Source organism: Oncorhynchus mykiss, chromosome 23, assembly GCF_057628025.1.
Source record: "Oncorhynchus mykiss isolate SJ-2025 chromosome 23, ASM5762802v1, whole genome shotgun sequence".
NCBI lineage: Eukaryota > Metazoa > Chordata > Actinopteri > Salmoniformes > Salmonidae > Oncorhynchus > Oncorhynchus mykiss.
Genome location: NC_143044.1, coordinates 18,798,347 through 18,811,771, shown reverse-complemented (window position 1 = coordinate 18,811,771; position 13,425 = coordinate 18,798,347). Strand labels below are relative to the sequence as shown.

The window sequence follows — 13,425 nt, the reverse complement described above, 5'->3', positions numbered from 1 at the left end:
AGATGGAAAACTGTAAAATTATACAGTCTGAAAATCTTTGCCAATGACCCAAAACAGTCGTAGAATACAAAAAACAAATCTGATTTAATACATGTCGTACTGTGATATGATATGCTTGTTATCATGGTATGAACTAATATTACTGCCTTGCACTGAGTTACCTTATTTATTACAGTGGGGCAAAAAAGTATTTAGTCAGCCACCAATTGTGCAAGTTCTCCCACTTAAAAAGATGAGAGAGGCCTGTAATTTTCATCATAGGTACACTTCAACTATGACAGACAAAATTTGGAGAAAAAAAATCAGAAAATCACATTTGTAGGATTTTTTATGAATTTATTTGCAAATTATGGTGGAAAATAAGTATTTGGTCACCTACAAACAAGCAAGATTTCTGGGTTTCACAGACCTGTAACTTATTTTTTAAGAGGCTCCTCTGTCCTCCACTCGTTACCTGCATTAATGGCACCTGTTTGAACTTGTTATCTGTATAAAAGACACCTGTCCACAACCTCAAACAGTCACACTCCAAACTCCACTATGGCCAAGACCAAAGAGCTGTCAAAGGACACCAGAAACAAAATTGTAGACCTGCACCAGGCTGGGAAGACTGAATCTGCAATAGGTAAGCAGCTTGGTTTGAAGAAATCAACTGTGGGAGCAATTCTTAGGAAATGGAAGACATACAAATCAAATCAAATCAAATGTATTTATATAGTCCTTCCTACATCAGCTGATATCTCAAAGTGCTGTACAGAAACCCAGCCTAAAACCCCAAACAGCAAGCAATGCAGGTGTAGAAGCACGGTGGCTAGGAAAAACTCCCTAGAAAGGCCAAAACCTAGGAAGAAACCTAGAGAGGAACCAGGCTATGTGGGGTGGCCAGTCCTCTTCTGGCTGTGCTGGGTGGAGATTATAACAGAACATGGCCAAGATGTTCAAATGTTCATAAATGACCAGCATGGTCGGATAATAATAAGGCAGAACAGTTGAAACTGGAGCAGCAGCACAGTCAGGTGGACTGGGGACAGCAAGGAGTCATCATGTCAGGTATTCCTGGGGCATGGTCCTAGGGCTCAGGTCCTCCGAGAGAGAGAAAGAAAGAGAGAATTAGAGAGAGCATATGTGGGATGGCCAGTCCTCTTTTGGCTGTGCCGGGTGGAGATTATAACAGAACATGGCCAAGATGTTCAAATGTTCATAAATTACCAGCATGGTCGAATAATAATAAGGCAGAACAGTTGAAACTGGAGCAGCAGCACGGCCAGGTGGACTGGGGACAGCAAGGAGTCATCATGTCAGGTAGTCCTGGGGCATGGTCCTAGGGCTCAGGTCCTCGAGAGAGAGAGAAAGAAAGAGAGAAGGAGAGAATTAGAGAACGCACACTTAGATTCACACAGGACACCGAATAGGACAGGAGAAGTACTCCAGATATAACAAACTGACCCTAGCCCCCCGACACATAAACTACTGCAGCATAAATACTGGAGGCTGAGACAGGATGGGTCAGGAGACACTGATAATCTCCCTCGATCTGGGGCTCCACGCAAGATCTCACCCCGTGGGGTCAAAATGATCACAAGAACGGTGAGCAAAAATCCCAGAACACACGGGGGGACCTAGTGAATGACCTGCAGAGAGCTGGGACCAAAGTAACAAAGCCTACCATCAGTAACACACTATACCGCCAGGGACTCAAATCCTGCAGTGCCAGACGTGTCCCCCTGCTTAAGCCAGTACATGTCCAGGCCCGCCGGAAGTTTGCTAGAGAGCATTTGGATGATCCAGAAGAAGATTGGGAGAATGTCATATGGTCAGATGAAACCAAAATATAACTTTTTGGTAAAAACTCAACTCGTTGTGTTTGAAGGACAAAGAATGCTGAGTTGCATCCAAAGAACACCATACCTACTGTGAAGCATAGGGGTGGAAACATCATGCTTTGGGGTTGTTTTTCTGCAAAGGGACCAGGACGACTGATCCGTGTAAAGGAAAGAATGAATGAGGCAATGTATCATGAGATTTTGAGTGAAAACCTCCTTCCATCAGCAAGGGCATTGAAGATGAAACGTGGCTGGGTCTGTCAGCATGACAATGATCCCAAACACACCGCCTGGGCAACGAAGGAGTGGCTTCGTAAGAAGCATTTCAAGGTCCTGGAGTGGCCTAGCCAGTCTCCAGATCTCAACCCCATAGAAAATCGTTGGAGGGAGTTGAAAGTCCATGTTGCCCAGCAACAGCCGCAAAACATCACTGCTCTAGAGGAGATCTGCATGGAGGAATGGGCCAAAATACCAGCAACAGTGTGTGAAAACCTTGTGAAGACTTACAGAAAACATTTGACCTCTGTCATTGTCAACAAAGGGTAAATAACAAAGTATTGCGATAAACTTTCGTTATTGACCAAATACTTATTTTCCATAATTTTTCTCATTTTGTCTGTCATAGTTGAAGTGTACCTATGATGAAAATTACAGGCCTCTCTCATCTTTTTAAGTGGGAGAACTTGCACAATTGGTGGCTGACTAAATACTTTTTTGCCACACTGTATATGACAGTTGAAGTAGGTGTCAAGAGCTTGTGTCACTTTTTCACATCTGCCTACTGCCTCCACCCATGGTCTCAACTCTGTCTGCATTACACCCCCCCCACCACCCTGCACTCCTTGGACTTTTTATGGCGTTAAAGCCTCCCTGTAATGTCATACCAACAGTGGAGCTCCTCTAGCTGTCCTCTCCAGGGAAACCCTTTGGGAATGTTGGGATGGATCCGGCTTTAACATCCAGCCAAATACTCTCTTTCTGCCTGCCTGGCTCTATTGTTATTTAGTAGTGTGTGTCTAGTGAAGGGAGAAGAGGGTGAAACAGGTTGTTTCTGTTAACATCATCCTGGTGCTTGAAATTTGTCTGACAAGACTATTTAAATTAAATCAATAAAACTAACGATATCCCTAGGCTAAACAAGGCCTTAAATTAAATCTTGCACCTAGCTAAGATTATGGAATGTTTAATGTACTGTGTGTTATCATCTCTTTATCTAGAACCCTAATGAGGACCCATGCAGATAAATATTTGGAAAAATAATAGAAGAGAGTAGAATAGAGCAGGGGGCATAAATACACTGTAATTTTAACTTAAGAACTGCAAATGACACGATCTGCCCCATGGCAAAATGTGTAGAATTGCAAGAAAATAGCTTAAAAACTGTTAAATGCCCCAAGGCAAAGTGTTGTCTCTGATGGCAAGCGGGCCTTTAAAATCTTATTTGACAGGGCCTGAGCCTTGATTTCTCTGGTCATGCACTGCAGAAGTCATAGTAAAATGCTTGTATGCTATTTACATCGCACTCTAAAGTAGGAGTTGTTTTCTGATATTATGAGGGGGTCCCTGATGAATTTGCTATCACAAAAGGGGTCCCGATGCTAAAAGCTAAAAAGTACCCTGGAATAGAGTACACTCAGAGAGTGCTGAATACCTTTCCCCTGTGTCTCTTCTTCTTAGAATGGCTACACACCCCTCCACATAGCTGCCAAGAAGAACCAGATGGACATAGGGACCACGCTACTGGAATACGGGGCGGACACCAACGCTGTGACCCGCCAGGGCATCAGTCCTGTTCACCTGGCTGCACAGGAGGGCAGTGTGGACCTGGTCTCTCTGCTCCTCTCCAAGAACGCCAATGTCAACATGGGCAACAAGGTAACACACACACTGTGTATACACAGACAGACAGACAGACATACAAAGCACACATACAGCACACTATACTACATTCACGTAAACACACACACACACACACACACAACAAACACACACTCTCACCTGGCCTCACAGGATGGTAACTTATGTGGAAATTACATTTCAACACTCATAGACCTCAAGACCCATCAGTACCTTGGACACACAGACACTCATACTTTACACTACTGTTCAGATACACACATGCACAACAAGATGGCACCGACAAACATGGTCGCCCTGTTTCTAGCTCCTAACTAACTTTGCTGTATATTTTTTTTACAATATTTGCTCAAAACGTTTCTTGAATTATTACCGACAGCTGAATTTGTTTTGTTGATATTACTGTATATTGGCAGTCACTCACCAGGATTTCGACCAGAAATGTTAATTCCCTGAATTGGATTCTTTGTTTGAACTTCCTGAGGCAATTCTGTTAATCCTGAGGGCTGCTCCAAGTCGCTATCACCTGAGAAGAGAAACATATAGTAGGCTCTTAGTCAGAGTAGGCTCTTAGTCAGGAGGTGTGCATACCATCCAGCGCTTCCGAGTATATTACTCGCTAATGTTCAGTCCCTGGACAATAAAGTAGACAAGCTCAGGACGAGGATCTCCTTCCAGGCAGACACCAGGAACTGTAACATACTCTGTTTTACTGAATCATGTCGATCTCCGGATATACTGTCTCCATCCATTCAGCCAGCGGGGTTCTCCGTCCATCGCACGGACAGGAGGTTGGAGGTGTATGTTTCACGTTTAACTACTCATGGTGTGATTGTGGTAAAGTACAGAAACTCAAGTCCCTTTGTTCTCCCGATCTGGAATACCTCACCATCAAATGCCGAACGAATTACCCCCCGAGATAATATTCCACTCAAGGAACTACACTGGACTTTGTGAAAACTGGAAACCGTATATCCTGAGGCTACATTTATTGTACATGGGGACATTAATAAAGGAAATCAAGAAAACGCTACCAAAGTTTTATCAACCCATCTAGTGTGCTACTCGCTCATCGAGCACTCTTGACCATTGGTACTCCCCCGCCCGCCCTTTGGCAATACAGATCACGCCTCCATTTTGCTCCTCCCCTCCTATAGGCAGAAACTTAAACAGGAAATACTTGTGTTAAGGACTGACCAATCCAAATTTGCAGCATTTGCGCAAAACTGAAAGTGTGAACCACCACATTTAACCACGGTAAGGTGACTGGGAACATAATCTGTACAAACAGACTAGCTATGCCCTCCGCAAGGTAATGAAAAAGACAAAACGACAGTATAGGGACAAAGTGGAGTTGCAATTCAACGGCTCAGACATTAGATGTATGTGCCAGACAATCACGGGTTATAAAGAAAAAGCCAGCCACGTCGCAGACACTGATGTCTTGCTCCCGGACAAGCTAAACAAACACCTTCTTCACCGCTTTGAGGAAAACACAGAACCGCCAACTCAGGCGGATGCCGCTCAGATGGACTGTGAGCTCTCGTTCTCCGTGGCTGACGTGAGCAAGGCATTTAAGCATGTTTATTCACGTATTCCAAGCCACATCCTCAGAGCATGTGCAGACCAGCTGGCTGGAGTGTTTACGGACATATTCAATCTATCCCAGTCTGTTATTCCCACTTGCTTCAAGATGTCCACCATTGTTCTTGTATCAAAGAAAGCAAAGGTAACTGAACTAAATAACTTTCACCCTGTAGCACTCACTTCTGTCATCATGAAGTGCTTTCATGAGGATCATATCACCTCCACCTTCCCCAACACCGTAGACCCACTACAATTTGCATACCGCCCCAACAGATCCACGGATGACACAATCGCCTTCGCACTGTACACTGCCCTCTGCCCTATCTCATCTGGACAAGAGGAATACCGACTACAGCTCAGCCTTCAACACCATAGTGCCCTCCAAGCTCATCACTAAGCTCGGGGCCATGGGTCTGAACCCCGCACTGTGAAACTGGGTCCTGGAATACCTGAGGAGCCGACCCGAGCTGGTGAAGGTAGGCAACAACACCCCCACCACATTTAACCTCAACATGGCCCCACTGTGTGGCCCACGCATGTCTACCATGCAATCATCAAGTTTGCTGACGACACAACAGTGGTAGGCCTGATTACAAACAATGACGAGACGGCCTACACGGAGGAGGTGAAGGCCCTGACGGAGTGGTGCCAGGAAATATAACGTATTCCTCAACATCAACAAAATGAAGGAGCTGCCTGCCCTCCAGAACTTCTACATCATCTGGTGTCACAGGAAGGCCAAGAAGATCATCAAGGAACTCAGCCACCCAAGCCAGGGCCTGTTCACCCCGATACCATCTACAAGGCAGAGACAGTAAAGGTGCATCAAAGCTGGGACAGAGAGACTGAAAAACAACATCTCCAGGCCATCAGAATGTTAAACAGTCACCACTAGTCAGCCTCTGCCCAGTACATTGCCCTGAACTTAGTCAGTGTTACTAGCCAGCTACAACCCGGTACTCTGACCTGAACCTTAGAGACTGAAGCCCTATGTACATAGTCATTGAACACAGGTCACTTTAATTATGTTTACATACTGTTTTACCCACTTTATATATATTTTTTTCTAGTCAAGGCTCATCCTATATAACTACTATATTTCTTCATTTCTTTCTTTTTGGGGGATTTGTGTGTATTGGGAAAGGGAAAGGGGGATACCTAGTCAGTTGTACAACTGAATGCCTTCAACTGAAATGTGTCTTCCGCATTTAACCCAACATTTAACCCAATCAGAGAGGTGCGGTTAGGTATTACTGTGCTGTTGGATTTAGAAACATAAGCATTTCACTGCACCTGCGATAAGATCGGCAGAATATGTGTACACGACCAATAAAATTAGATTTTTTATATGATTTGACAACCACAGACACGTGTAACCAAAGGCACATACACAGACATACCAGGGTCAGGCTTTTCTGGGGTTGATTTAAGCCCGCTAATATTAGCCGAGAGGGCCTGTGTCATCGTAATGAGCACTAGTTGAAGGCAGATTAACACCTCTCAGTACAGCACCATCATTAGCGTAGTGGATCAAATCAAATGTTATTCGTCACATGCGCCAAATGCAACAGGTGGAGTAGACCCTACAGTGAAATGCTTACTTACAAGCCCATAACCAACAATGCAGTTTTAAGAATATAGAGTTAAGAAAAGATTTACTAAATAAACTAAAGTAAAACAAATAAAAGTTACACAATAAAATAACAATATCGAGGCTATATACAGGGGGTACCGGTACCGAATGCGGAGATACAGGTTAGTTGAGGTAATTTGTACATGTAGGCAGGATTAGACCACAGCTGAGTCTCCATTTTCACTGATGCTTTTCACTGAGTTCAAAAGCAGCCGCAGGATTAAAAAGTGTTTTCAAAACAACCTCCTTGCTAGCTAACGTCCTATCCCTGTTACTTTTTTAAAACGTGGATGAATAAAGTGCCCTTGCTTTCATAAAAATGTGATCCCCCCCCCCACCACGGAAAAGGCATTCTAACCGTGTGTGTGTTTATGGCCGCATGCGTGTCTCTTTCAGAGCGGCCTCACACCCCTCCACTTGGCAGCGCAGGAGGACAAAGTCAACGTGGCAGAAGTCCTGCTCAACCAGGGGGCGGACATCGACCCCGAGACAAAGGTGAGGGTCACGCTGTTTTTACGGCAACCACGGGGAACAGACTGTACAGACTATCACAGTGAAAGACTGTGGGACAAAGAGATGCCCTTGATTTCAACTCTCCTCTGTCAATCATAGACCAGGCGTTATAGATGGTTACTTCATGTGTTTAGAATAGTGCATTACTTAAGTGATAAAAAATAATCACCAGCCCACACACACACACATCTTTCTGCAGCACTGTGTTCTCAGATGTGCCATGAATAAATTATATTTGGACACCTGAGTGACAGGTGTTTGTGTCTGTACATGCGGGCACTACCAGTAACCTCCCCTGCTTCATGCAGTTGACCGCCCATTGTCAACCTCCCCCATAGCAGGAACACAGACAGAGGCCTGCAGCAGCTCAAGGTTACACAGCACAAGGTTACACACTGTGTTTGTGCTGACAGCACACAGGTATAGAGCCAAGGCTGTTCATCCATTCATCTTTTCTATCAGGTGTTTCTAATAGAGAAGTGTTATTAAGTTCTTGATGGATAATAGTAATTTTGTGTCACACTTGGGTAAAGTTAATGTTAGGTACGTCCTATTCACACAAGGGCTGTGCCGTCAGAGGATGAGAAGTAACAAGCTCACACCTTCCTTCCTTCGTCTCTGTCGTTCCCCCTCTCTCTGTCCCTTTCCCTTGGGTAAAACAGATGGGATACACTCCGCTGCATGTGGCTTGTCACTATGGCAACGTCAAGATGGCAAACTTCCTCATACAGAACCAGGCCAGAGTTGATGGCAAAACAAAGGTAAGCAACTGAAGATCTCTCCCATGTGGTGTTCGTTTGAGCTTATTTACTTTTGTCAGGTTGTGTGTGTGTGTGTTATTTCACCTCCCTAACACTCTCTTTGTTTTGGTCCCACTCTCTCTCTCCCTCCCTCCCTCCCTTGCTGCCCCACTGTTTGTATTAATATTTTCTCCTTCTCGTTTTTCTCTTTGCATTCCCCTTTCCTCACTCCCCTCAATTTTTCCCCCATCTCATTCTTTCTCTCACTATCATCCCTCTCGCCATCCCTCCCTTTCTCTCTGTCCGCAGAACGGCTACACTCCCCTCCACCAGGCGGCGCAGCAGGGTCACACCCACATCATCAACCTGCTGCTGCAGCACGGAGCCTCGGCCAATCAGCTGACCGTGGTGAGCGAGGCACCATAGGAAAACCTGCTGTCTCAGCGGCTCTCTGACAGAAGCCCCAGTCAGCAGGGATGCACAGAGACAAATAGAGCAGAAGGACACGTACAATAGTATACTGTACATACATTGTATACCGTACATATATGCACATACACAACACTAATGTGTCCACAAAAACAAAGTAAAAACACACACATATTACAACCTCCTATCCTTTACACCTCCAATTCTTCTCCTCCTCTTTACAGAACGGGAACACAGCCTTGTCCATTGCCCGTCGCCTTGGTTACATCTCAGTGGTGGACACTCTCATGCCGCTGACTGATGAGAATCTGACCTCTGTGGTAAGACGCCAAGTCTGTCTCTTTGTCAGTTTGTCTTTGTTGGTCTGTATGTTTAACTTTCTGTAAGTTTGTTTGTCTCTCTGTTTTCATTTGGACCAGTGGGGCCTAGCCCCATTGTTATCGCTTGCCTTTGTCCAGTGAATATTGCTTCTGGCACTCAATTTGACTGTAAATCTCAATTGGTGTCTTGTACTCATTGATGAGTCTACTCACCTGGCATAAACACAGGCCTTTATCTGATAGTAATTGAGCAAGTAGACACAGCAGCAGTGGAAGACTTGAGTTGTGTTCCTTTGCTGTACTGGTCAGGTACAGATTACGCATTATGCGTACCTAAACACTAGTCCAGTTATCACACGTGAGACCCCTTGCAGTGCGTACTGTAACGTGCTGATCTCTCTCTGTGTTAATGTGTTATGGTAATGAAAAGCAAATATCGATTTGCATTCCTAGTGTATGTAAAACAAATGAAAATCCAGACTAGTGGTCTGTCTCTGTGTACAGTATTTGTTACAGTCATCTGACCATGTGCTTGGAGTTCACTAACCTTATGTGTTCATCTGTGTGTGTGGTGATCTGTAAGTACAGAATAAATTCATAAACATTTGTTCATTCCTCTGATGAAATTGGGCTGAATCCTAACACAAGGTCTGAAAATACTGTACAACTCAAACCTTGAAATCACTGGATGAGTTACTAATGTGTATCTCAAAATAGTACTTGGCCCTGAAACAGTACACAAGAGTAACTGCATGTGATTCCACAAATTCTCTCGCACATGTTTAATAGTGACCTGTATGAAAGGGCCAGATTGAATCTCCTGGTGTTCCTCAAATAGCCCCTGAGACCTGATCTGTCCATGTGTCAGGAGGGATTTATTAATAGTGACACCCAGGGCCAAGCAGAGGTCACTGGATACAGTAGCATTCATCTACATTACTCATGTCTCACTCTTTCCTCTTTTATCACCAGACTACGACAGAAAAACACAAAATGAACGTCCCCGAGACCATGAACGAGTTTCTGGACATGTCTGAAGATGAAGGTATATGTGTATATGTGATGATGTGACTGTTTCAAAATGTCCCTTATAACCTAAGCCGTGCCTTCCCCCATGAGCTGACAGTGAAATAATGTGTTTGGATCCTCGCCAGTTAGGGTTGATCTGTGTCTTGTGTATTCAAAGCATGTGTGGATGCATCTCATATTTGTGAAAGTGTGCCATTTGACGTGTCTTATTAACCTCCGATTTACTGTATGTATTCAAATCACACAGTTAAGGCTAATGTGCCGGAAATTCTCAATGAGGACTGTATTTCAGATGTTGACGAAGGTATTTGCCCCATTTTTCTACGCAGTAGTTTTATGTATGTTTTACTCTTTTCACGTAAACCCATTCCTTCACCTGCGCCTCACCCGTTGGACACCAAACCAACTCACCACATTGCTGATACATTGCTTCACTAACTATCTGCTGTTGCTTGAGGTTTGCCTGGCTATCTGGAACGTAATAGCCAGAACACACCTCTTTCTCTCTGCTTACTTTCACTGAAATCCAGCTTTCTCTTAGTATCTTGTTTGAGCTATGTATCCGCAGTTGATGTCACGGGCTGAATCATTGTCTACAAGTGTAAATCAGCAGGGAAAGTAAACACTGGACACAAATTAAGTTTGTGTGTGAGCTTTTGGACTTTTCTTTTGCTTGCTATTAGATATGTTAGGTGTGACCTATCTGCAGTCATTCTAGTTACACTGCATGTAGCTAAGTATTCGGGCTCTAGAGCAATTTGCTATAAAGGATAGGCCTTCCTTCTGTAAAGCTGAATTAACTTGTGTCTTCTCCCACATTCGTTATGGGTCATTTAACTTTGTTGCCAAAATACCATGCATGGTAGTTACATGGTATTTCAATATATTTGGTAACAATACAATCATTATTATACATTACTTGCAACTACACAGAAACTGTACATGCAACAACTGAACTAGTAAAGTGTGTGGGACAAATCAAGTGTTGTTACATGTTAGCTGATCTCAAGTTGCATTTTTATGCTGAGTGGATGGATGAATACCAATGTATCGGTAGTTGGTAAGACAAAACTTAATATCATAGAACTGCCCATTTCAGTTATCACCAAGTGTCTGGGAAGCAATATACGGTCTCCACTGTAAAATGGATGAGTTTTTCCATGGAGTGTTGCAGAGGAAACTGTAGAGAGGGGTGTCGGGTTTCTGTGTCAGATGATACTGCTCGACTCAACAAGTTCCACACACTCACCTGGCGACTGATCAGAGGTGGTGCTTACTATGTCTACACTGGGGCTGATAAACACACACTGCAATGTTTACGGCTCTCAGTGATCAGGTTATCCTCATAGTTTACTACGTTGCTAAATGGCCTTAAGTGTAAGACCGACCAAGGCAGCTATGTTGAAAAGTCTTAGTGAAAAATGGCGTCACATCGGGCCATACATTACACCAGCAATCCTAGACAGTCAGTCCACAGTGCATGCTTTAGTCTGGACAGAAAAGGTTTACATCTCTCCAAATCTCTTTATCTGGGGGGCAATCTAATTGGCCATGACAGGTCACTCCTGTCCTGTTGTAATCAGAGTGGCACGCTGATTCCATTACCCACTCCTTAGATCATGTCTAAAGTCCTCACAGCATTCTTCTGGGATCAGTGTCCACAGCACAGGCCCTAGGTAGAAAATAACAATATATATATATATAGTACCAGTCAAAAGTTTGGACACACCTACTCATTCAAGGGTTTTTCTTTATTTTTTACTAATAACACCAAGAGTGTGCAAAGCTGTCATCAAGGCAAAGGGGGGCTACTTTGAAGAATCTCAAATATAGAATATATTTTGATTTCGTCTAACACTTTTTTTGTTACTATACATGATTCCATATGTGTTATTTCATAGTTTTGATGTCTTCACTATTATTCTACGATGTAGAAAATAGTAAAAATAAAATAAAGAAAAACCCTTGAGTGAGTAGGTGTGTCCAAACCTTTGACTGTATATATATATATATATATTATATATTACTTATTTTCAGCCTAGTATAACCACAGGATATACATCTATATGAGTTTAAAAGTGGTCACCAGTCATAATTGTTGCCTAATTCTCCCTAACACCCAAACTACAAAACTTTGTGAATTTAGAGGAGTAATAACTTGAAGTGTAGGCTACTTTGAGATGCAAAAAGACGCACCAATTATCAGTTTTGGTCCACCCATTTGGAATGCAGCCAGATTTCCACCGTCCACCCCCTCCTCAGGAAAACAAATCCAGGAGGGGTTCCAGTGGGTTGTCCTTCAAAGCCTTTTTCTCCCTCCAGTCTCACCAAACTGAGTTTATCCCTGTCCTAAAATAAGTACCTCTCTATCCCTCTGCCGCTGTGTTTTTGGTGCCATTCAGCCTGCACATTGACGGAGATGCTAGCTTATCCGGACGGATGGACTTGATCTCCAAATCCAATGAGATGAGCTTTCACTGAGCCGAATGGATGCATTAGCAAAGCAAACTCTCTTGTTCCGAACTTAAATGGCTTCCACTTTTACTTTTTCGCTCAGGGATTTACTCTACCGGGAAAAGTCTGCATAGTTTGAATTTTGTTTGCAGCACGAAACGGAAGAGCAGCGGCAGAGGTGCAGTCCGCCCCTACACTAGCAACAACCGCATCAGTTACAATAAGTAGGCTTTCGGGTAGTAGTCCTTTGCTGGAAGGATAGCCAAACCTGACAGTTTTTTTCAGCTGCAACCACATGACTGCATGGGATTTATTTTCTACCTCATTCGTCTCTCTCTGGATTTATTGGGGGAAGTTATTCTGTTCTGCGGATAATTGGAATATTAAGACCAACACGGGAATCTAATAAGAGTGGTGACAGACATGGCAGTTTTTCTATGTAAGTCATAAAGGCTAGGCTGTAGTTTATGGAGAGCTGCTGTCGAATGGGTTTTACACAGGGAATTGGTGCATAAGGCCATTTCGTAATTGTGTAGCAGAATGCAGCACTATTCCGTTGAATATTGTAGGCTACAGGGTAGCTGAGGCGGGAGCCGTGTGAGAGAGAGCAAGCTGGGAGAGGGAGAAGAGAATTGTTCATGCTGGCTTGGCTTGCTATGACGTTATAGTCTTGAGTAGTCCACTGCATTAGCTTTGAAAAACGTACTCACGTTTGATGTTATACAGTCAGTGAGCGAATGGGACCGTATTTGAATCAAATGTAGCAAAGAGCTGTAGCGACATTGCAGCCCATCTGAGCAAGAGTGCGGCAGAGGCAGGACTGCTGGGGGGAGGGGCTGCGGTGGAAGAGTGAAGTGTTTGTTGCAGGCTGGAGTCCGGGAGAAGGGGATAGATTGTCGCTACAAGGACTGCCGTCTTTTATTTCTCTTTGATAATCGAGTTGCTCTCGCGGATTGAGTTCTGCTAGCGTTTAACCCTCTCGCTTTATGGCTTGAGTGTCAATACAAACTGCGTTTGGTTTTATTGGACAGGAGAGCTAT

General features: G+C 43.9%; 1 protein-coding gene and 1 long non-coding RNA gene across 51 annotated transcripts in view; one reads left to right on the top strand and one right to left on the bottom strand.

The window, feature by feature from the left end:
- The window catches only part of LOC110502535 (ankyrin-3), a 150,861-nt gene that overhangs the window by 84,511 nt on the left and 52,925 nt on the right, over positions 1 to 13,425 (top strand). For 31 of the 50 annotated variants that reach the window (XM_090216996.1, XM_036960093.2, XM_036960086.2 and 28 more), the window contains 7 exons: positions 3,501 to 3,698; positions 7,297 to 7,395; positions 8,076 to 8,174; positions 8,463 to 8,561; positions 8,807 to 8,902; positions 9,875 to 9,947; positions 10,179 to 10,235. In XM_090216996.1, the coding sequence (XP_090073122.1) occupies positions 3,501 to 3,698; positions 7,297 to 7,395; positions 8,076 to 8,174; positions 8,463 to 8,561; positions 8,807 to 8,902; positions 9,875 to 9,947; positions 10,179 to 10,235 (721 nt within the window). The remainder of the gene's footprint in view (positions 1 to 3,500; positions 3,699 to 7,296; positions 7,396 to 8,075; positions 8,175 to 8,462; positions 8,562 to 8,806; positions 8,903 to 9,874; positions 9,948 to 10,178; positions 10,236 to 13,425) is intronic. The other 19 variants (XM_090216998.1, XM_036960092.2, XM_090217039.1 and 16 more) reach the window with 1 other exon arrangement.
- LOC149972532 (uncharacterized) lies at positions 1,209 to 13,204 on the bottom strand. The gene is made up of 3 exons (XR_016490993.1): positions 13,096 to 13,204; positions 4,105 to 4,206; positions 1,209 to 1,335 (listed from the first exon to the last, which is right to left on the bottom strand). It is a non-coding gene; the product is annotated as an uncharacterized LOC149972532 (long non-coding RNA).